The sequence below is a fragment of the Oncorhynchus kisutch genome, linkage group LG18 (genome assembly GCF_002021735.2).
Source record: "Oncorhynchus kisutch isolate 150728-3 linkage group LG18, Okis_V2, whole genome shotgun sequence".
NCBI classification, from domain to species: domain Eukaryota; kingdom Metazoa; phylum Chordata; class Actinopteri; order Salmoniformes; family Salmonidae; genus Oncorhynchus; species Oncorhynchus kisutch.
In genome coordinates, this window is record NC_034191.2 from 79,767,079 (window position 1) to 79,792,566 (window position 25,488).

Sequence of the window (25,488 nt, forward strand, 5' to 3'; positions counted from 1 at the left end):
CCTCGCTGTCTGAAAGTGGCATGCTTGGAGCACACGCGCGCTGTTGAATTGTGTAGACCACTGCTGAGACCGCTCAGGTGGAACTGAAGGACGTCTCCTTTCTCCCACGAGGGAGAGAGAAAATTATGGATTGGGTCTTGTTCAATGAAACAATAATCATTCTAATATGTGATACAACTAAAGTAACGAATAAGTATGTTTAAATGGTACCTTAAAGCCCGTTATACAGTAACATCGCAACTCTGCTTCCGGGGGTTGGAACGATCGAAATGTTTTTTTTTTTTTCACTGAGCATAAAATTAAATATGACTGAAATGTGTTTGTAAATATAAAATGCTAAACCGTCACCTGAATGTGGAGATATTATTGCTCTACTCTTAAGTCTTGGAATCATCGAAAACGAATCACACACAGCTATTCAACTCCATAGAGTCTATAGAATGAATTATACATGAGGATATTTGTAGAATTATTTTCAGGAACGAAAACCATTAATATAGTCTCACCAGAATTGAATATCATTGTGTTTCGATATATTAGATATTTCTTACAGTATGTTAGATGAATTAAATGTACCCCCCCCCAAAAAAAATGTGGCCAATTAGATTGTAAAATCAACATCAGTCGTCATTGTTCGATGCGAATAATGTTTGTTAATTAACTAATCAAAGGCAATATATTTACAAACAAAATAACCCAACATTGACTTTATGTTTATTTCATGCTATTATTTAATTCATATTTATTAGACAGCCGATGCTTTTTAACAATGAAATACAGATACCCATTACAGTGACTGCTTTTGCAGCCTACAAGAGACGAGAAACAGACAGTCAAACGTAAAACAAACAGTTATCTATCTGACCGTGAAATAGGATGAATTTAGCTAGAGGTAGTATGATAAATATTGTATGAAGATAAATTAACACATTTAAATTGATAAATGTGGATTGGGGATGTATGTATAAATGCAAAACGTTTATACAGTATTTATCCTACAGAATAACACTAATCCAAGCTTATTTAAATTTGTGAATTTGTACATTTGTGATCACGAACGTTAATAAACGTAACATTTCGTTAAAATCTTGCGTTACTTGGCTTCAGTGACCAACACCAATAATAACTAAATCCCACTAATAACAGAAATGTTTAGCCACAAACAACACGTATTATTCCCACACACAAAAAAAACCCAGATTCAAATAAATAAATTGGACAAAAACAATTTACAGTGTGTCATACAATACAGTAACGTTGTATTAAATATATTTTCCCAATAGTTATTACTCTAAAAACATAAAACGTGTCGCTGTTTGGACGTCTTATAGCGATCTGAGCTCTACTTGATATTTCCCTTAACAAATTCTAGAATAAGAAATGATCATTCATACGGAATGGGTTTAATTCCAGGGTCGATATTCTTGGTTCAGAATCGTCAGGCCTGTGTAAAAGTTCTCCTCCGTCAGTCTTTGCGTCCTGCAGTCCTTGGTGAATGAAAACATCGCGGTTGTATCCTCCAAAGATCCGTTTCGTGAGATGATAGGAGGAACTGCGGGTTCCGACAGAGGGCCTTCTGCCAATAGCGTAAATGTAACATTTTAGAAGGATCCATATATATTAGGCAATTTAGGTCAGACACATAAGTCAGCATTACATTTCTATATTCATCCAGTAATGTTTGTTTTTTCACTCAAGATATATAGGCCTTAGACCTTGGTACAAGCAACACGTGTCCTATTCCTTCAATATCTATTGACAATCAGATCTTACTTGTGTGACTCTTCATGTGGTTCTTGAGTTCTGTCGCTTCTTGGAAGGTGCTGCCGCACACGTCGCACGGGTGCAGCTTATCATTGGCGTGGGTGCGTCGGACGTGGCTGTCGTGCGCGGCGTGCGAGGCAAAGGCTCTCCCGCAGTGTTTACACTTGAAGGGCCGCTCTCCGGAGTGCTGGCGGATGTGCGTGCGCAGGATACTGGAAGCGGTAAAGGCCTAGAACCAGGTGGAGGACATAGAAGTTTGAGAACATGAGTGGACTCAATAGGTCTACGGTTCTGATAGAACGGGATACTTTGATAGTCATGGGTTGTTTGGCAAGACTACACGTTGGCCAATACAGCAATAGACCGGCACCAAATGCAGGCCTGGCACATTCATGCTCTGTAATCGAAAATCTGGATTCAATTCGATTTCAAATACCTTTTAATTTAGAAAATATTTTAAAAGAGCAGATAACTAGCATATAGTCTAACTTATCATTGTTAAACAGAGGATTTGGGTTAAACAAAGTAGGGGACATAAAACTAAGGAGGAGGTTGTCATATCCTACTAACAACAAAGAAAACGTCTGTTCCTCATAGAGCCGTAAATTCAGAGCGTAATCTCGGGGCGTGGGGGAACAATGGTGTGTGTGGGGGGGGGGGGGTACATCTGGCGCTAATCACCATGGAAGTGTCTCGGTGGAGCGTGCCTGCACCGGGAGACAATAACGAGGGCGCTCGCGCCAAATGCACCATGAAATGAGGAAGCTTCTATATGGTGAGATCGGGGTCTGCCAACCCACCCGCCCACCGACTCGATGACACACGCTGTTCTACGCTTACCTTGTTACAGTAGACACGGGCTCTTCTACGCTTACCTTGTTACAGTAGACACAGGCTCTTCTACGCTTACCTTGTTACAGTAGACACACTTGTAGGGCCGCTCTCCCGAGTGCACGCGCATGTGTTTGTTGAGACTGGAGGACTGAGAGAAACTCTTAGCGCACACCGAACACTGTGAAGAGACAGGCGACACGCTCAGCACGGGGAAGTGTTGTCACATCAACACTGAGTACACTAAGACTACTGTATCTTAGTCTATGCCGCTCTTACATCGCTAGTCCATTTATTCAGATATTCTTTAATTCCATTCATTTACTTAGATGTGTGTGTATATTGGGTATATGTTGAGAAATGGTTAGATATTACTTGCTAGATATTACTGCACTGTTGGAGCTAGAAACACAAGCATTTCGCTACACCAGCAATAGCATCAACTAAACACGTGTCTGTGACCAATAACATTTGATTTGAGTGACCGTTCAGTTACAGATTTAGGAGGAAAGCAGGCCTATATATGTTCCACTGACAGAGGAGCGGGGAGATTAGAGAAATCAGCAGACATTAAGTAGATCGTATGGGCTGTTATTTAACACTGAATAAGAGGGTAAAATATAAGGATGTAGGGAGAAAGTAGGCCTATAGCCTAATGCAAAGGGGGCTGTTTTTCAGCACCATTCGTATGATTTAGTCATTTTACCTTATGTGGTCGGTGTTTCTCGTGAACGTGTAGGATATGAATCCTCAGTCGGTCTCTCTTCTCGAACGACCTGTTGCAGAGATGACACGGGAACTTCCGGTCGCCCTGGTCCACGCAGCGCGTGTACTTCAGATGCTTGTCTCTGTAGTATTGATAGGCGAACACTTTGCCACACCGATCACACTTAAAACCCTCTCCAGAATCTAAAATAAAAACAAAATGTTATCAGGAAAAACATTGGTGGATTTTCAGTGACAAGGCTGCTTCTACAAATAAACACGTGTCATACATTTATATAATTATATAATTAAGACTAGAAGAGAATAAGATCCTTTACAGCATTGTGACGTTTATGTAAAAATGTATTCCACAAATAAAGTTCCCGCCGGGGAAGATATCAAATCAAATGTATTTATAAAGCCCTTCGTACATCAGCTGATATCTCAAAGTGCTGTACAGAAACCCAGCCTAAAACCCCAAACAGCAAGCAATGCAGGTGTATAAAGTTATTCTTTTCTATTCGAATAAAGATGAATCTGATTCTCTGATTCTATATTAAATGTCTTTACCTTCAAGCGGAAGCATAACGTTCCCCTCCTCCGGCGAGTCTTTCAGAGTGAGAGGAATCCCCAGGAACTGAACATAGCAGTCCCCGTACCAGACCAGCAGCTCCTGGCCCGGATGGACCTCCTTACAGGCATCGTAGAAGATCTGGCCCTGACTCTGTACTGCGATTAGGTTCTGCTCCTCCGGGAAGCGCGCGCACTTCACCAGCGACATCCAGTTACCGGAAGAGCCCCGGCCATCCACGAAGTGACTCAACCGACCGTTCTCGAACACCTGGATTAAAAGACACAGAGAAAAGGTTGTTAAACCTATTATATTGCACGAAAATGTATGTGGATACAAATTGTTTGACAGGACGGGCTTTGAATTAATTGGTAATCTAGCATCTCGTACTAGGCCTACATTTACGCATAAATTGACATTGACGCACAGCTGGTTTACTCACCAAATAAAAACACAAAAATGTTTAAACGTTTAGTTCACAGTAAATAAACAACACACACAATATTAAGGAACTTAATTAAGGAATTAAACTGACCTCCCACATCAGAGTGTTGTCGTCATGTGTTTTGATCTCGCTCGTATTGACCAGTTTCCCCTGAAATGGGCCGAACCGGGTTCCCTTGGTGACGGCGCTCTTCACCGCAAAAACTCCGTAGTGGGACAAACTGCAGTAACTCGTCTGGTGGATAGTTAACTCTGGAAGTGACATTTGAAAACACGTTAAAGTTAACACCCTTTACACAACTTCACAAAGTACAAACAGAACATTCTAACAGAGAGAGAAAGGAGAGAGAGAGAGAGAGAGATATGTCCCACGCCAATAAAGCCCTTTGAATTTAATTGAGAGAGGCCTACCTTCTGGAAGCTCAAGCGCCTGAGTATTCAAGGTGAGTGTCTCACTGTTACAAACTGTTGAAGAGAATGTTCAAGTTAGCAATGCTATTGGTGGTCAATTGTGAACATTAGGGCCTAACAAATCCAACACAACATGACGGACAATATGGGCTGTTTTCCCAGACATAGATTAAACCTCCTGGAATTGACAGTTTGATTTGAAGATATAAACTATTCTTTAAATAGTCATACATATGGACTAAGGTAAATAAATCAATAATCATCAAATCCCAGCTACAAATACAGAATTAGTGTCTATATGAACTGAAAGAATCTCCAGCCCCAATTAGCAATAGCATGCAATAAAGGTGTATTGCATCTAACTATTTAAACGTGTTACACTACCATATACCTGTTAGGCCAGCTGAAGCAATAACACAGTTTGCTTTTCAGAACAATTACCCAGTTTCGATAACATTTCAAAGGTAATTGGGTGTCAGGGATATGCAAGATGCTTTATCTGTCTACCTGAGTTCCCGGTCAGGGCTATTCCTGAGATAGCGTGACCGGTATTCTGCTCTTGTCTCCCGGTATATCCGTACAGCACCGTGAACAGATCGTCCTCACTGAAACTATAAGTGCGCGTCTTCTTCGATGATAATTCGGTTCCCCTGAGGTGGAGCGAACGTGCTTTGGACGGCGAGACGGAGTGAGCAGAAGACCTCTCGCTCGAAGCGGGACTGCTGTAGTCTGATAACGGCCCAGTAGCGTGCTCGGTCACCACCGCCGCCAGCTCCTCGTGCTTGGAGTAAATCGCTTGTCCCACTCCCGGCATCATCCGATTGAAATACGGGATGTTCGACACGTTAAAAATCTGCTCATGGAGCACGTTAACGGCGTGGCCGCCGTGGCCGAAGAATGAGGGGTTACCGGCGGTGAAGTTGAACGGCATGACTGCCTGGGTGTCGGTGACTAGCCGTCCCAGAGACTTGAGCGGGTGGAGGGGATGCTGAGAGCTCCTGAAGATGTTCATGTTGTGGTGGGCTCCGGGCAGCGGGGCAGCGTAGTAACCCGAGCCCCGGACAGGACTGCCTTTGAGGGGGTTGGAGTGGAACGGCTTGTCCTTCACGACGGGGATGCTGGACAGAGACACAGACATCACAGCAGGCGAGGAGGCAGAGCCGATCTGGGATGATTTGAATCGGAATGGTGTAGCTATTCTGCCTGGAGAGAGAAAGAGGTGGAGAAATTTTAGCTCCATCTCCAGATTTATTTGACATATTTTCGCTTCTGAAATGAAAATATACCTCTCTAGTTTATTTTATCGTATTTTTGAAGATGAATAAACAGTAAATCTATTTAGGTAACGAACACATTACATATGATTAGATCTCTGATCAAAATACATTTAGGAGAATAACATTGTAATCATGCATATTTTCTCAATCAAAATATTTCTGTGTGAATCCGCAATAGGAATGTCAATTAACGAAAGAAAATGTTGCATTCAAATTAGCGCACAATATGAAACGTTTTTGTTATTACCTACTGGGTAATAATACAAATCTTATTGAGCAACATCCAATTTAACAAGATCGAACTTCTGTAGAGATTGATATTTCCAAAATCCTCAATGCTAATTTAAATTAAAAGCTTACACATCCTTCTCGTCATTTTACAAATTCACGAACATATTCCCACGAAGAGCACTGGTTTCTACCAGACGAAAACGACTCTTTTTTTACAACCTACTGAATTCACAGAACTTAGCTTACAGCAACCTACTGAATTCACAGAACTTAGCCTACAGCAACCTACTGAATTCACAGAACTTAGCCTACAGCAACCTACTGAATTCACAGAACTTAGCCTACAGCAACCTACTGAATTCACAGAACTTAGCCTACAGCAACCTACTGAATTCACAGAACTTAGCCTACAGCAACCTACTGAATTCACAGAACTTAGCCTACAGCAACCTACTAAATTCACAGCAGGTAACCTACCATTTAAAACCAGCTGTTTGGGCAATTTCTTTCCAGTTCGCACCAATATTTAAATTGGTGCTTGTGGTGCCTGAAAAGTAAACTACTTTAAATTGGTACTTGACTTTGCATCCCTGTAAACGAGCAGGATGAGTTGTAGGTGCCGTGCCCCCCCCCCCCCCCCCCATTCACAGGAGGAGTAGTGGGTGGTAGTCAGCAGTAACTGAGACAAATCAGGGTCACGACACCCAAATTAAAGAACACCGGGTCAGCGGCAGAGGTCAACATTAATGAAGCTATCACAACTCACTACTCTTTTAAAAAGCATTAGGGCGTTATAGGGCGAGCCCGGTTCAATGGCTATTAACGGGTTACAATAGGGTCAATAAGGAATTTCGTATAATGTATCTGTACAATATTGGTTATATAAATAAGAAACTAAAGTGATGAGGATTACAATAAACACAGGTCTAAGGAAAGGTTTTGCCTGAAAGTGATTTTACACATAGTAGGCTAATAATGATAGCATAACATTTCAAACCAGTTACATTTGTTTTAGCGAAATTATGAAACTTAAATATCTGACGTACCTAAAAGGAGATTATTTATACGTCTGAAGCCGGTGTAGTCGAATCCATCCCACGTTCCAAATTCAAAGATGATTTTTTTTAGGAGGTGGGGGGGGGTCAAAAGACAACCGAATATTTGTCTACAGCACTTGTTGATATATGCTTGGCATATTGTTAATATAATTCTATGAAGGTAAAGTAGAGAGGAAAGACCGCAGTAGTAGGATACGTTCTGTCTGCGTGTGTGTTTGTTGTTCTGTGTCCTAATGAACAGAAGGCTGTATACAGAACCGCTAAGTGTACGGACTCATAAAAGGTCTCGAGATGCTGCTCTAGTCTCTTGCCTGCTATTGGTCAGAGATCAGCTCGGGTCACTCCGTCTCAAACCCCAGGAGGATTTCACCTTTTCACGGTACGATTACAAACCCCCTACAACAGGCATGCAGGCACACAGACGTTTTTACATTCTCATTAAAAATGCAAAGAAAGTGTCGACCCCCCCCCCCCCCCCCCCCCTTACAGTTAGCCCAAACCAAGATGCGAGCAACAACTTTAATTGAAAATCAAACATCAACTCGGTTTTATGTTCCTCATTACTTTCATTTTGATAAAAGAGGAAGATGAGGATATGGACTATAAAACATTAGTTTAAAAAGAAAAGAAAAGGTGGACACAGAAATCCGATGTAGCCTAATATTCGATTGTGTTGCTTACTTCTATAATGTATAAATGCACCTACTTCCGTAAATAAAATAGTATTAAGGAGAAGTGTTGTTATTATGCCACTGGGAAGAAAACCCATAGGCGTAAGTGTTTGCAGTCAGCCTATAAACCGGCGTTTCCCTCCGTCCTTGGGAACATAAAGGGTGCATGTTTTGGTTTTTGCCCGAACACTACACAACTGAATGGAATTATCAAAACTTGATTATTAGCATAAAAAAAAACATTTGTTTAAATACCAGCGAATGTTAAATAACAAAACTAGTCAGTTAAGATTCACATGATCAAAGCTTGATGATTAGTAAAACAATTGTTTACCACCCAGGGCAAAAAAACAAAACCTGCACCGAGTTAAATTTTAAAACGTACCCTTTACTTTACTAGGCAAGTCAGTTAAGAACAAATTCTTATTTACAATGACGGCCTACCGAGGAACAGGTTAACTGTCTTGTTCAGGGGCAGAACGACAGATTTTTACCTTGTCAGCTCAGGGATTCAATCCAGCAATGTTTCGGTTACCGACCCAACGCTCTGACCACTAGGCTACCTGCTGGTTACCGAGCCAACGCTCTAACCACTAGGCTACCTGCTGGTTACCGAGCCAACGCTCTAACCACTAGGCTACCTGCTGGTTACCGAGCCAACGCTCTAACCACTAGGCTACCTGCTGGTTACCGAGCCAACGCTCTAACCACTAGGCTACCTGCTGGTTACCGAGCCAACGCTCTAACCACTAGGCTACCTGCTGGTTACCGAGCCAACGCTCTAACCACTAGGCTACCTGCTGGTTACCGACCCAACGCTCTAACCACTAGGCTACCTGCTGGTTACCGACCCAACGCTCTAACCACTAGGCTACCTGCTGGTTACCGAGCCAACGCTCTAACCACTAGGCTACCTGCTGGTTACCGAGCCAACGCTCTAACCACTAGGCTACCTGCTGGTTACCGAGCCAACGCTCTAACCACTAGGCTACCTGCTGGTTACCGAGCCAACGCTCTAACCACTAGGCTACCTGCTGGTTACCGACCCAACGCTCTAACCACTAGGCTACCTGCTGGTTACCGAGCCAACGCTCTAACCACTAGGCTACCTGCTGGTTACCGAGCCAACGCTCTAACCACTAGGCTACCTGCTGGTTACCGAGCCAACGCTCTAACCACTAGGCTACCTGCTGGTTACCGAGCCAACGCTCTAACCACTAGGCTACCTGCTGGTTACCGAGCCAACGCTCTAACCACTAGGCTACCTGCTGGTTACCGAGCCAACGCTCTAACCACTAGGCTACCTGCTGGTTACCGAGCCAACGCTCTAACCACTGGCTACCTGCTGTTATAAACGAACAAATCGATTTCCGTTAGAACCAACAGGCCTATAATAATTTAAGGAATTATTCAGAAGACCATTAAAAACCCTCATCAGTAACCATCCAAAGATTTCATGCAGAACTGTATATTTTTATTTGAACAAATCAGTTTGGTGGAAACACTCCACTGTTGGGAAAATACCCATATTTTTTTAATGCGGATTTTATGCGGATTTCAATATTTCCAACCAGAGGTTTGTTTCCATCAAAACGAATTTGTGGATAAAAGGCTGTGCGTGATGACGTGGTGCACATTTAAAAAAAAACTTTTGCACTGAAGTTCTCATGTACCAAATTAAAAAAAACTAAGTTTAATGTGTTTCCATTGCATTTTACAGTGATTTACAGTGATACAGTGAGTCAGTGATTTTGTCACACAAATTTTTGCGATAAATGGCAAACTTGCCCAATCTGGTTTTCACGCAAGCTCTTATAGGCAACAGTTCCTTGATGAAATTGGTACGTTGATACCTTGAGATGGATAAGAACAAGATCATTCTTATTTGTTAATTGGCAGCTAAGCACCAATCATCATGTCATTAGCTAGGTTTTCCATCCAATTGCCGACAGATTTTCATGCGAATACCCTAGAATCTGCATAAATTAAATATGCACATTTCCTCACCAGTTGGTGTTTCCACCAAATGTACTTTTTTTTGCGGATAAAAATCAGTGTATGATGAAGTTGTGCACACAAAATGTACGCTTGTTGTTATATGTTTCCATCTCATTTTCAACTCTACCAACAGTTTGTCACAAAAACTGTTAGCAAATGTGCCTAATCTGGTTTTAGTACATGCGCCCCATTACCAACAGCTGGCAGATCCAGTACGGGTAGGAAGGTCTACATGATGAGATTATTATGTAGAAGAGAGGGAATCTTTTTTATTTGTCAAACGGCAGTGAAGCATGTCACCAGAATAAGGCCGTCGATATTGATTTGAAATTAGCATCATAGATCACCGTGCACTTTCACCACCCTGTGAAGTTCATCATACATTATTTAATCTGTAGCCTCATAAAACTGCTTGGTTTCCCCGAGTTTTAGTGGGACTGACACACACCAAATCATCGCGTGACTCCAAATGATGGTTATTTACATCAATATTTGCGCATAAAGGCGTTTCCACCACCATTTTCTGCATAATTAATTTTTACAGACATAAAAAGATCCCTCCATGTCACACGAACAATTTACCTTTCGGCATTTATAATATTGTACCGAAACTTCCTATTTCCATCAATAGCGGTCATGATTTTTTTGTCCTCCTCGATAGCCACTTTTCGTCGAGAATACTGATGTGTATCCGACCGTGGAAGAGTTTTGAAATATTCCACACTCCTTTTGAATCAACTTTAGTTTTTTTGTCAGAGGATTAAAAACATGCACACTTTTGAAAACAATACACGAATAATTTTTTTGTAACTATAAAATGTTCTGGACAAAGAACTTAATTTGTTTTGATCACTTTACACATCTAGTTTTGAGATCCACCCCTGTGAAACGTAATTTGGCTCATGAAGCGGAAGTGGAGAAGGACGGTCTCATTTCAGGCGATCGCATTTTCATCCACGTTCACTCTCCTCGATTACTTTTGACCTTTTGTCAAAAGAAGGCGAGAGAACACAGGAGGTGAGCAAATGTAATGGATAAAAGATCAGTGAAATGTGTACTTGCAAGATCTCCCCTCAAACAAGTGCAGAATCTATTCAAATATATTAAAATATAGAGGGACTACATTCAATGTTGCAATAACAGAATTCTTTATTTACAATGGTATTATGCAACATTAAAATTGCAAATAGCATCAGCGAAGCCTTATTAGTTAACAACTTGCATATAATTGTGTTTAAACTTCTGTCGGTATATCTAACCTTTTTTTAAATAAAATGCTCAACCCTAAAGATTACAAAACGTTGATGCGTGATGGGTGAGCGAACGAACAGTGTCGACGTTTCCAATGAACAACACAGCTGGAAGAATCCATCTCAGAGCAGTGATTAACAACTAAGCTTTCCTTCTCCAGAAAGTCCATAGAATATATGACATATTGCATCGTTTTTTCTTCTTCCATACACACAGTCCGGCTGACAAACAGTTCTGTGACGAGGGGAAATGGAAATATGCAAATACAGCCTTTAACCAATCACAGATATATATGAGAGAGAGAGGGAGGGAGAGAGAGAGAGAGAGAGACACAGAGAGAGAGAGATAGAGATAGAGAGAGAGAGACTACTGTGAGTCTCATCACCACCAACTAAGATTGGTGTTGAGCATTGATTTATCACCCATTTAATAATGTACATTATCACAATACAAATATAATACAGCCTTATAATATACAAGAACGAGAACAGACAATCTAAGGCAATATGCTACATTATTAGCATTAAGGTTCTTGCATTTTAGCGCTAAGAAAAATTAGCAGACTATACAAAAACAGGACATATCAACAAAAAAAAAAAATCGCTAAAATTAAAGTTAAATAGAGGAATTAGTTCGTAAATTGTTTTAAATTCAAAGTCTGTATGATAATTTTTGTTGTTGTTGTTGTGTGGGGCAAATAGTTTGTTTGCTCCAAGTACTGACAGAAATGCTTTAAAAAAAAAGCATTACCTCATGGCTTGTATTCATTTAAAAATATTAACAAATCTTTGGAAATTTGCAAACGGGGATTTGATTTGATTTGATTTGACATCCAGCTTTTATCAAAAGTGTGATCGATAAATTGTGATAAATTGTGATAAATCGAACATCAAAACAATGTGAATGCGCCCTTCTGTTACACATGGAATCACTAAATTATAGCATCCCTATGCTCCAAATTCTACTGTACCTCGGTGTCCAAAGAGAATGTACATTATTCCCCAAATCATTTGAGTGTAGAAATACTGATCTATCATCAGTTCCCCTTTGTCCATTCATTGTAATGTAAAGACTAAACTGATCCTAGATCAACACTCTTACTTTGACTGTCTTTTGATCAGCTTTCTCTCCATGACCAATCCTAGCAGTTGCCATTCGGGAAGTACAAATCAAAACTGTTCTCAGACCAGGGCTTATAAGTCATTTAATCCATCAGGTTTTGGGCAGTTCTAGACCATCCAATGAGAACCATATTCTACAGCTTCTCCCAGTGATGGGCTGCATCCCAAAAGGGGCTTCATTACCATATATGGAGCACAAAGGGAACAGGATATATATATATATATATATATATATAAGGATATCATTTGAGGTGCAGCGCAACACTTTTACAGCCTCTTCTGATCTGAGGCCAGCCAATGACAATACATTCAATTTATCTCAGACCCTCATCAAATACACGTATTATGCTGTACACACACACACACACACACACACACACACACACACACACACACACACACACACACACACACACACACACACACACACACACACACACACACACACACACACACACACACACATACACACACACAGCGAGATGGCGTTGCATGTTTCTCTGAGGCTGATGGACTATCACACTGTCTGGGCTGCTAATAGGCTCTTTATCCGAGGCAGATTTAACAGTTTGGGGTCCGGTTTGATTTAAAACTGATGAAACACAGCTCAGTCCACCTCTGTCCTTCATTTTGTAATGAAAGGCTGGTAGAATTCATAACCCAATTTACAAGGCATGGGATATTTGGCTTGTTGTCCATAGTAATGTCTGGCTTAACATCAGAAATATCAACATTGCTAGCATGAGCGCCAGTCTGTTTGTGCCATCATGCCAACTCCTTGTCACTAATTGTCATGACAACATAGAGTTGACATTGGCAGCAACGGAGTAAGCAAGAACACAAATATATGGGACCAGGCTACAACATTTCAGGATTAGAGGATGTAGTTTCGAGATCAGAATGTGACTTTTGATGCACCAACGGAGCTAAAACCACTATACCATTACAGGGACGAGGGAATATGATGTCACCATCCCCCATTACAGGGACGAGGGAATATGATGTCACCATCCCCCATTACAGGGACGAGGGAATATGATGTCACCATCCCCCATTACAGGGACGAGGGAATATGATGTCACCATCCCCCATTACAGGGACGAGGGAATATGATGTCACCATCCCCCATTACAGGGACGAGGGAATATGACTACTAGCGCTCCTAGCACCGTGCTCCTAGCGCTCCTAGCGCCGTGCTCCTAGCGCTGTGCTCCTAGTGCTCCTAGCACCGTGCTCCTGGCGCTCCTAGCACTGTGCTCCTAGCGCCGTGCTCCTGGCGCTCCTAGCACTGTGCTCCTAGCGCTCCTAGCGCCGTGCTCCAACCTCCAACCATCTGAACCACATAGTTGATTCCGTGGACTCCATCCAGTATTACCTACATAGTGCACTACTTTTGACCAGATCCCTATTGGCCCCAGACAAAAAAATAGTGCACTATAAAGGGCATAGGGTGCCATTTGGGACACAGGCCATTACATGTGTGTCACCTATCCAGTCATGGCATACCAAGTGACTACTTAAAGGAAGGAAAGAAGAATTGGATAAGGGCCCAATAGGTCTCTGCTCTGTGGTCAGAGAGGGAATGGCTGCATCCCGAAAGGCACATAGGATCAAGAGGAACTGGTCAAAATACCAGTTACTGATGGGGCGAGGGAATATGATGCCATAGGGGCTTAGGGCCTAAAGTAGTGCACTATGTAGGGAATAGTGTGCCATTTTATGACGCAAACCTATCTGTTAATATGAGGGTTGATTACCCGGGGTTCAGCACCCCACTCCCTCCCTGCCGTCTCTAAACCCACAACAAACGCTGCAGCGTGATCTGTGAGGGACGTTTAACCAGTTTACAAAAAAAAACAGACCACGGAGCATAACATGACCAGGAAAACAAAATCAGTACAAAAACGACTAAAACCAACAACACCAAAAAAGACATAAAGATTCCTAGTACTCATTATTGCTTGTTTACTTACATCGTACTGACGGACCAGAGCGGTTTGACCCTAGCAGCCTGTACGAGGCACCGAGACTCTAATCAACATAGAAAGCACGCTTGTTCCGTTCAATCTTTTTTTTTGTTGAGTTATATAACTGTATATGGCTGTGTTGACTTGTGTCCTGTCTTTCTATCATGGCTCTATATGCTCAAGGCTAAACGCCCCCCCCCCCACCCCCCCCACGACCCACCCCACCCCACTAGAGCCTGGACAAAGATAACCCCACCCACTCCTGTACCATACCGGTGTGTCTCTCCTCTTCTCAAACAAACAACACAAAACGCACCACTCTTCTCTTATAGCAGATGGTAGTCCAGACCAGACAGGGAGACGATAAATAGGAAATGGAACTCTGTTGTTAACTTGTCTTGTACAATCTGTCTGTATTTGGTTTCCTTGAACCGCATAATATAATTTCAATAACTTCTGATGAAACTACCGGACCAAAGTTAAATCCATATTATTTCAAATTGATAAGAGTCTGACAAAAAAAAAGGTTATTTTTACTCACTTTCACCGATTTACAAATAATCATCTTGTTTTGCTACGATAATAAATCTAACATAAAAAAAACAACAACAACAACATCTATACAGAAAAATACAACTTAATTTAATACACTATAAACCTTTTGACTAAATTTGACTAATTATAATACAAAGCATTACTTTAAATCAAACCATTCATCTACTGTGCTTTCCAAGATCGGTTTTCAAACCATTTCTCGTCAGCCTCACTCATCGTCATTACGAAAACAAAAACAAAAACTACACACAAATTTAAAAAAAGAAGAAGGCAAAAACAACTGAAAGTAGTCAGCTGTTCCACTCCCTCCCTCCGCTGTCCTCCAGGATCCAAAACATAACATCGGCGTCACAGTTTGCTGCCATTGTGGAACGCAGAAAACGTTAGAAGGGAAGAATGGGTTGGAACGTGAGATGAACCCGAAGAAGAAGTGAGGGATCAAAGCGAGGTGAAAAAAAAAAAAAACTGTTGACATTTTCTTGAGATGAGATTGTAAAAATGGCAGCTGACCACTAATGAATACATTCATCTGAGGAGGGTCCCACCGCTGCCACCAGTAGTCAGTCAGTCAAACCAGAGGGGGAGGAGCCTCTATGGGGCCTCCAGGCAAAGAGCGAGGGGCCTACTGTCAATCACCCAGAGGGGGAGGAGCCTCTATGGGGCCTCCAGGCAAAGAGCGAGGGGCCTACTGTCAATCACCCAGAGGGGGAGGGACCTCTATGGGGCCTCCAGGCAAAGAGCGAGGGGCCTACTGTCAATCAACCAGAGGGGGAGGAGCCTCTATGGGGCCTCCAGGCAAAGAGCGAGGGGCCTACTGTCAATCACCCAGAGGGGGAGGGACCTCTATGGGGCCTCCAGGCAAAGAGCGAGGGGCCTACTGTCAATCACCCAGAGGGGGAGGGACCTTTTTGAAGGGGGAGGGGCCTATAGTCATACAGTAGATGGGAAGGGGTCTACAGTAACTCTGCGTCAATAACCAAGTGGGAAAGTGGTATTCACCACATACGACAGGGACAAATCCTCTTGAACGCCCCTCAAACTGGCTGTAAACTAACTAGTGGTAGACTCATCCATCATCCCTGAGCTCCTACTTCTCCCACATGCCGACCTCTGACGTCACCTACTAAGGAAACGACCTCGATAACAAGCATTTTTCATGGCAGTTTAAATGCAACAAAACATTATTTATAAAAAGAAAATCTATTAAAAAGGTTTTTGAACATTATAATTTGTTTTACAAAGCTGTAGATTCAAGTAGATGGTTTGACGTAGCTTGTTGACCAATCAGCATTTCTCAACGAGTTCAAAGCACGTCCATGTCTGCCTTTTCCACTTAGTCATGAACCTAGCGTTTAGTCACACTAAGAGGAATGCAGGCTGGACAGACAGACAGACAGACAGACAGACAGACAGGCTCACGGGTTCTCCTTTAGAGAGACGTTTTAGGCTTGCCTCACTAAACTCTGTGTGGTGCGGTGCTTTCGACCAGGTCCCTGGCTCTGAAGTCCAATAGAAGTCCCATCTTTGCTCTATCCCCCCCCCCCTCCCCCTTCACCCCTGGGCCTCCCAGTAGGGGCAGATAAGAGGCACAGTTTATGCCAGGTGGGTGAGGTTGGAGATCGGGTTGGGCTGGGTAGAGCTGGGTCAGGACACTGCCAGGTCCATTCAAAGAGCCGTTGGTTGATTGGTTGAAGATGAACCAGCGAGCTCATTGGATCCTGGGTATTAGCATCAAGGTGCTGGTTGGCTGAACGCTCCACCAGGGTCAGCAGTATTTCTGTAAACATATGAAGACAAAGAAAGAGAGTGGTTTCAGATACACTTATTACACACATTTCACATACACTTATTACACACATTTCACATACACTTATTACACACATTTCACATACACTTATTACACACATTTCACATACACTTATTACACACATTTCACATACACTTAATTACACACATTTCACATACACTTAATTACACACATTTCACATACACTTAATTACACACATTTCACATACACTTATTAAACACATTTCACATACACTTATTACACACATTTCACATACACTTATTACACACATTTCACATACACTTAATTACACACATTTCACATACACTTATTACATACACTTTCACATACACTTAATACACACATTTCACATACACTTATTACACACATTTCACATACACTTATTACACACATTTCACATACACTTAATTACACACATTTCACATACACTTAATTACACACATTTCACATACACTTATTACACACATTTCACATACACGTATTACACACATTTCACATACACTTATTACACACATTTCACATACACTTATTACACACATTTCACATACACTTATTACACACATTTCACATACACTTATTACACACATTTCACATACACTTATTACACACATTTCACATACACTTAATTACACACATTTCACATACACTTAATTACACACATTTCACATACACTTAATTACACACATTTCACATACACTTATTACACACATTTCACATACACTTAATTACACACATTTCACATACACTTATTACACACATTTCACATACACTTATTACACACATTTCACATACACTTATTACACACATTTCACATACACTTATTACACACATTTCACATACACTTAATTACACACATTTCACATACACTCATTACATACACTTTCACATACACTTATTACACACATTTCACATACTTTTTACATGCCCATACAATTCACATACACTCAGATATATTGATACATTGTTATTTCATGATAAAAACTCACCTCTCCACACAGTTGCCAGATGAACATAATCACCTCTATACTCAAACTAATGGCCGACGGTTTGAATAATTAACATCATTTAAGTGCCAGTGTAATTTCGATAGCTTGGCGTTGAAATAAATCAAGTGATTTGAAACGTAACAGCCCGAAGTGCTCACAGACAATGAAACGGTACGCTGCGTCTTGGTTAAATATTCATACAGGGTTAATAGGCTTAAAAGCAGAACAGAAGAGGCCAACAACATTATTCTCGGACTCTTTATTGACCTTGAGCCAGACCCCCCCCCCCCCCAACTTGGGCCGTCGGGGTCCCCTGGGGGGTGACGATGTCTCATAGTAATTGTTTTAAAAGGTCAATGTCCCTAAAGTTGGAACATGTGTGCTAGCAGTACAGCAATGGATTTGCCACCCTATGATGCCACCCTATGATGCCACCCGGTGATGCCACCCTATGATGCCACCCTATGATGCCACCCTATGATGCCACCCTATGATGCCACCCTATGATGCCACCCTATGATGCCACCTGACGATGCCACCCTATGATGCCACCCTATGATGCCACCTGATGATGCCACCCTATGATGCCACCCTATGATGCCACCCTATGATGCCACCCTATGATGCCACCCGATGATGCCACCCTATGATGCCACCTGATGATGCCACCCTATGATGCCACCCTATGATGCCACCCTATGATGCCACCCTATGATGCCACCCTATGATGCCACCCTATGATGCCACCCTATGATGCCACCCTATGATGCCACCCTATGATGCCACCCTATGATGCCACCTGATGATGCCACCCTATGATGCCACCCTATGATGCCACCCTATGATGCCACCCTATGATGCCACCTGATGATGCCACCCTATGATGCCACCCTATGATGCCACCCTATGATGCCACCCTATGATGCCACCCTATGATGCCACCCTATGATGCCACCTGATGATGCCACCCTATGATGCCACCCTATGATGCCACCCGGTGATGCCACCCTATGATGCCACCCTATGATGCCACCTGATGATGCCACCTGATGATGCCACCCTATGATGCCACCCTATGATGCCACCCTATGATGCCACCCTATGATGCCACCCTATGATGCCACCCTATGATGCCACCCTATGATGCCACCCTATGATGCCACCCTATGACAAACAATGTCAATATTCAACAAGTTACTTACTCACTTATACCCATTAAAGGGATACTTGGAGATTTTGGTCAAATAGACCCTTTATCTTAGTTCCCCAGAGTCACATGAACTCCTGGATACGATTGTTATGTCTCTGTGTCCAGCATGAAGGAAGTTAAGAGGTAGTTTCGCAAACCAATGCTAACTAGCGTTGCGCTAACACTAGTTAGCAGCCTTCTTCAAACGTCACACAGAGACAAAAATGGTATCCCACGAGTTTATCTGACTCTGGGGAAGTAGATAACAGGGCCTCATTGCAGATGGTATCCCACGAGTTTATCTGACTGGGGAAGTAGATAACAGGGCCTCATTGCAGATGGTATCCCACGAGTTTATCTGACTCTGGGGAAGTAGATAACAGGGCCTCATTGCAGATGGTATCCCACGAGTTTATCTGACTCTGGGGAAGTAGATAACAGGGCCTCATTGCAGATGGTATCCCACGAGTTTATCTGACTCTGGGGAAGTAGATAACAGGGCCTCATTGCAGATGGTATCCCACGAGTTTATCTGACTCTGGGGAAGTAGATAACAGGGCCTCATTGCAGATGGTATCCCACGAGTTTATCTGACTCTGGGGAAGTAGATAACAGGGCCTCATTGCAGATGGTATCCCACGAGTTTATCTGACTCTGGGGAAGTAGATAACAGGGCCTCATTGCAGATGGTTTCCCACGAGTTTATCTGACTCTGGGGAAGTAGATAACAGGGCCTCATTGCAGATGGTATCCCACGAGTTTATCTGACTGGGGAAGTAGATAACAGGGCCTCATTGCAGATGGTATCCCACGAGTTTATCTGACTGGGGAAGTAGATAACAGGGCCTCATTGCAGATGGTATCCCACGAGTTTATCTGACTCTGGGGAAGTAGATAACAGGGCCTCATTGCAGATGGTATCCCACGAGTTTATCTGACTCTGGGGAAGTAGATAACAGGGCCTCATTGCAGATGGTATCCCACGAGTTTATCTGACTGGGGAAGTAGATAACAGGGCCTCATTGCAGATGGTATCCCACGAGTTTATCTGACTCTGGGGAAGTAGATAACAGGGCATCATTGCAGATGGTATCCCACGAGTTTATCTGACTGGGGAAGTAGATAACAGGGCCTCATTGCCAAAATCCTGAAGTATTCCTTTAATTGTATATCATTGGTTAGCTTAGATTCTCACAGCTATCGATCAGACCTTTTTGGAATGTTTAGATCAACAGAACTTTGGCCGTTGACGTCTAGGGTATATATAGTTTTTTTATTTCACCTTTATTTAAACCAGGTAGGCTAGTTGAGAACACCTTTATTTAACCAGGTAGGCTAGTTGAGAACACCTTTATTTAACCAGGTAGGCTAGTTGAGAACACCTTTATTTAACCAGGTAGGCTAGTTGAGAACACCTTTATTTAACCAGGTAGGCCAGTTGAGAACACCTTTATTTAACCAGGTAGGCCAGTTGAGAAGTTCTCATTTACAACTGAGACCTGGACAAGATAAAGCAAAGCAGTTCGACACAAACAACAACACAGAGTTACACATGGAGTAAACAACAACACAGAGTTACACATGGAGTAAACAACAACACAGAGTTACACATGGAGTAAACAACAACACAGAGTTACACATGGAGTAAACAACAACACAGAGTTACACATGGAGTAAACAACAACACAGAGTTACACATGGAGTAAACAACAACACAGAGTTACACATGGAGTAAACAACAACACAGAGTTACACATGGAGTAAACAACAACACAGAGTTACACATGGAGTAAACAACAACACAGAGTTACACATGGAGTAAACAACAACACAGAGTTACACATAAACAAACATACAGTCAATAATACAATAGAAACATCTATATACAGTGTGTGCAAATGGAGTAAGGAGGTAAGGCAATAAATAGGCCAATAGTGGCGAAGTAATTACAATTTAGCAAATTAAGACTGGAGTGATAGATGTGCAGATGATGATGTGCAAGTAGAAATACTGGTGAGCAAAAGAGCAGAAAAACTAAATTAAATATGGGGATGAGGTAGGTAGTTGGTTGGATGGGCTGTTTACAGATGGGCTGTGTACAGGTGCAATGATCGGTGAGCTGCTCTGATAGCCGACGCCTAAAGTTAGTGAGGGAGATATAAGTCTCCAACTTCAGTGATTTTTGCAAGTCGTTCCAGTCATTGGCAGCAGAGAACTGGAAGGAAAGGCGACTAAAGGTGTTGGTTTTGGGGATGACCAGTGAAATATACCTGCTGGAGCGCATCCTACGGGTGGGTGTTGCTATAGTGACCAGTGAACTGAGATAAGGCAGAGACTTATAGATGACCTGGAGCCAGTGGGTTTGGTGACGAATATGTAGGTAGGGCCAGCCAATAAGAGCATACAGGTCGCAGTGCTGGGTAGTATATGGGGCTTTAGTGACAAAACGGATGGCAAGTGAGAACCGTCCAGAGTAGTGATGCTAGTCGGGCAGGTGCGTGCGGGCAGCGATCGGTTGAAGAGCATGCATTTAGTTTTACTAGCATTTAAGAGCAGTTGGAGACCACAGAAGGAGAGTTGTATGGCGTTGAAGCTCGTTTGGAGGTTTGTTAACACAGTGTCCAAAGAGGGGCCAGATGTATACAGAATTCTGTCGTCTGCATAGAGATGGATCAGAGAATCACCAGCAGCAAGAGCAACATCATTGATATATACAGAGAAAAGAGTCGGTCCGAGAATTGAACCCTGTGGCACCCCCATAGAGACTGCCAGAGGTCCGGACAACAGGCCCTCCGATTTGACACACTGAACTCTATCTGAGAAGTAGTTGGTGAACCAGGCGAGGCAGTCATTAGAGAAACCAAGGCTGTTGAGTCAGAATTACCGATATTAAATGACTTTAAAAGGGTAAAACTAAAAAAATACATTTTAAACTTTGTTTGACAAGTGGTTCTGAAAGGCCATTTCAAATGATATACAATATAACAAACTTTGAAAGCACCAGCAACAACTATTTAAAAAATAAATAAAAAATAAATCACCCATATTGTGTCATTGGTCGAATGTTGAAAGCTTAATAATATAATTCCGTGTAATTGGACAACTGTATTTTTTGGATTGTTTTTGTATATGGGTGAATTCTGTGATATCTACACATCTTTTTAAAACCTTGTTCTTAGCTGTGTGTGTGAATCGTGGTGCTTCCATCACCAATGTATAAAATGCAAAACCATTACATGGAATTATATGTCTAAGCTTCCAACATTGTAATGTCAATGGCACTATATGTACATTTTTGTTTTTTAAACAAAAAGTTGTAGCTGGTGTTTTCAAATTAAATTAATATATATACATTTTTGGAAAAGGACATTTTATGACCTTTCAAAACCACTTGGAAAACAACGTTTTTAAAGCTAATGTATACAGATAATTCTGATATTTGCCCTAGAGGTCAAAGGTCAAAGTTCGGTCGAACTAAACATTCCCAAAAACGTGTCTGATGGATAGCTGTGAATTTTAGCTTTCCAATGATGTGTGATTAAAGGGTATCAACGTCAGCAATTGACCCTCTGATGGAAAGTCCACACGGACCCTCCCTTTAAAAACACAGGGCTGCGTCCCAAATGCCACCTAAAAGTAGCGTACTATATAGGGAATAGGGTGCCATTTGGGACGGTGTTCCATTTGTGTACTACTCAGTCTGGCCACTACTAAGTGCACACTGCTACTAATGACATCATCATCATCTCAGCCTGGGTCAAGCCCCATAACTTTAGCTAGCATTATTACATCATAAAGCTAATTAGACTAAATTATTCACTAGATGTTGTAGGGAGATGGGGCTCAATTAAGTATACATACCTAGGCCGGGCAGGCAGAAACTGCATTCTAAGTGGCACCCTTTTCCATATAGTGCACTACTTTTTTGGACCAGGTCCCAACAGGGAATAGGTTGTAAATAAGGATGCACCCTGGGTCTTGCTATTAGTCATTCCTACTTGTAATGCTTTTTATCCTATACGGGACCGCATCCCCATTTTCCTGTTTACTACTAAACTCCTACGGGCTCCATTGCGTTTGTTTAGAACCAGTTCAGACTTTATCACCACTGTGTTATGTCATGATTACCACTTACTGCGGTCTTTTCTCGGGGGTCTTGGCCCTCATTAGACCCCTAGTTTTGTCTATGAGCTGTAGACTGTTATGTTAAACACACTGCATTCGGGAAAAGTTTTCAGACCTTTACAGTTTCCACATTTTGTTACATTACATCCTTATTCTAAAATGTATCAAATATTTTTTCCCCCCTCATCAATCGACACACAAAATACTCCATAATGACAAAGCGAAAACAGGTTTTTAGAAATGTTCGCTAAATTATTTAAAAAATGTAATTATTAAAAAACACCAAGACTCTTCCTAGAGCTGGACGCCCGGACAAACAAGAACCCGATGGTCACTCTGACAGAGTTATAGAGTTCCTCTGTGGAGAGGGAAGAACCTTCCAGAAGGACAACCATCTGTGTAGCAACCACCCAAATATAGGTGTGCCAAGCTTGTAGCATCATACCCAAGAAGACTTGAGGCTGTAATCACTGCCAAAATGTGCTTCAACAAAGTACTGATTAAAGGGTCTGAATACTTATGTAGATGTGATATCAGTTTTTATTTAGTTTTTCTCTAACATTTCAAAAAAAAAACTCTGTGCTTTGTCATTATGGGCTTTTGTGATGTCATTAGGGCTATTGTGATGTCATTATGGGCTTTTGTGATGTCATTATGGGCTATTGTGATGTCATTATGGGCTATTCTGTGCAGATTGATGAGGGTGGAAAAAACGTTTTAATCCATTTTAAGAATAAGGATGTAATGTAACAAAATGTGAAAAAAGTAAAGTGGTCTGAATACTTACCGAATGCCCTGTATATCCCTACCATGGTGGCCTATAGGAGTTATAAACCTTGTGTACACTGAGTATACAAAACATTAAGAAACTCTTTCCATGATATTGACAGACCAGGTGAATCCAGGAGAAGTGATGTCACTTGTTAAATCCACTTCAATCAGTGTAGATGAAGGGGAGGATGACAGGTTAAAGAAGGATTTTAATTCCAGCTGTTATTCTATAGGCTGGGATCAGTACTACTGATCTGTTATTCTATAGGCTGGGATCAGTACTATACAGCTGTTATTCTATAGGCTGGGATCAGTACTACTGATCTGTTATTCTATAGGCTGGGATCAGTACTATACAGCTGTTATTCTATAGGCTGGGATCAGTACTATACAGCTGTTATTCTATAGGCTGGGATCAGCACTACTGATCTGTTATTCTATAGGCTGGGATCAGTACTATACAGCTGTTATTCTATAGGCTGGGATCAGTACTACTGATCTGTTATTCTATAGGCTGGGATCAGTACTACTGATCTGTTATTATATAGGCTGGGATCAGTACTACTGATCTGTTATTCTATAGGCTGGGATCAGTACTATACAGCTGTTATTCTATAGGCTGGGATCAGTACTACTGATCTGTTATTCTATAGGCTGGGATCAGTACTATACAGCTGTTATTCTATAGGCTGGGATCAGTACTATACAGCTGTTATTCTATAGGCTGGGATCAGTACTACTGATCTGTTATTCTATAGGTTGGGATCAGTACTATACAGCTGTTATTCTATAGGCTGGGATCAGTACTACTGATCTGTTATTCTATAGGCTGGGATCAGTACTATACAGCTGTTATTCTATAGGCTGGGATCAGTACTACTGATCTGTTATTCTATGGGCTGGGATCAGCACTATACAGCTGTTATTCTATAGGCTGGGATCAGTACTATACAGCTGTTATTCTATAGGCTGGGATCAGTACTACTGATCTGTTATTCTATAGGCTGGGATCAGTACTATACAGCTGATATTCTATAGGCTGGGATCAGTACTATACAGCTGTTATTCTATAGGCTGGGATCAGTACTACTGATCTGTTATTCTATAGGCTGGGATCAGTACTACTGATCTGTTATTCTATAGGCTGGGATCAGTACTATACAGCTGTTATTCTATAGGCTGGGATCAGTACTATACAGCTGTTATTCTATAGGCTGGGATCAGTACTACTGATCTGTTATTCTATAGGCTGGGATCAGTACTATACAGCTGTTATTCTATAGGCTGGGATCAGTACTACTGATCTGTTATTCTATAGGCTGGGATCAGTACTACTGATCTGTTATTCTATAGGCTGGGATCAGTACTATACAGCTGTTATTCTATAGGCTGGGATCAGCACTACTGATCTGTTATTCTATAGGCTGGGATCAGTACTATACAGCTGTTATTCTATAGGCTGGGATCAGCACTACTGATCTGTTATTCTATAGGCTGGGATCAGTACTACTGATCTGTTATTCTATAGGCTGGGATCAGTACTACTGATCTGTTATTCTATAGGCTGGGATCAGTACTACTGATCTGTTATTCTATAGGCTGGGATCAGTACTACTGATCTGTTATTCTATAGGCTGGGATCAGTACTACTGATCTGTTATTCTATAGGCTGGGATCAGTACTATACAGCTGTTACAAGAGCGGATTTTTCCCAAAAATCAAAGCAAACTTTATTTGTCACAATGCGCCGAATAC

General features: G+C 41.8%; 2 protein-coding genes across 3 annotated transcripts in view; both read right to left on the bottom strand.

Moving 5' to 3' along the window:
* Window positions 1-707: 707 nt before the first annotated feature.
* LOC109884004 (PR domain zinc finger protein 14-like) lies at window positions 708-5,907 on the bottom strand. Its single transcript, XM_020475996.2, has 8 exons — window positions 5,234-5,907; window positions 4,727-4,780; window positions 4,407-4,567; window positions 3,871-4,141; window positions 3,302-3,504; window positions 2,675-2,776; window positions 1,774-1,993; window positions 708-1,576 (listed from the first exon to the last, which is right to left on the bottom strand). The coding sequence occupies exons 1-8, from the start codon at window positions 5,862-5,864 to the stop codon at window positions 1,404-1,406; spliced, it is 1,815 nt and encodes a 604-aa protein (XP_020331585.1). The 5' UTR covers window positions 5,865-5,907; the 3' UTR covers window positions 708-1,403.
* A 5,181-nt stretch (window positions 5,908-11,088) lies between these two features.
* LOC109884005 (nuclear receptor coactivator 2-like) overlaps window positions 11,089-25,488 on the bottom strand; it is a 42,391-nt gene continuing 27,991 nt past the window's right edge. For both annotated transcript variants that reach the window (XM_031796882.1, XM_031796883.1), the window contains exon 11: window positions 11,089-16,632. In XM_031796882.1, the coding sequence (XP_031652742.1) occupies window positions 16,621-16,632 (12 nt within the window). In that variant the 3' untranslated portion in view covers window positions 11,089-16,620. The remainder of the gene's footprint in view (window positions 16,633-25,488) is intronic.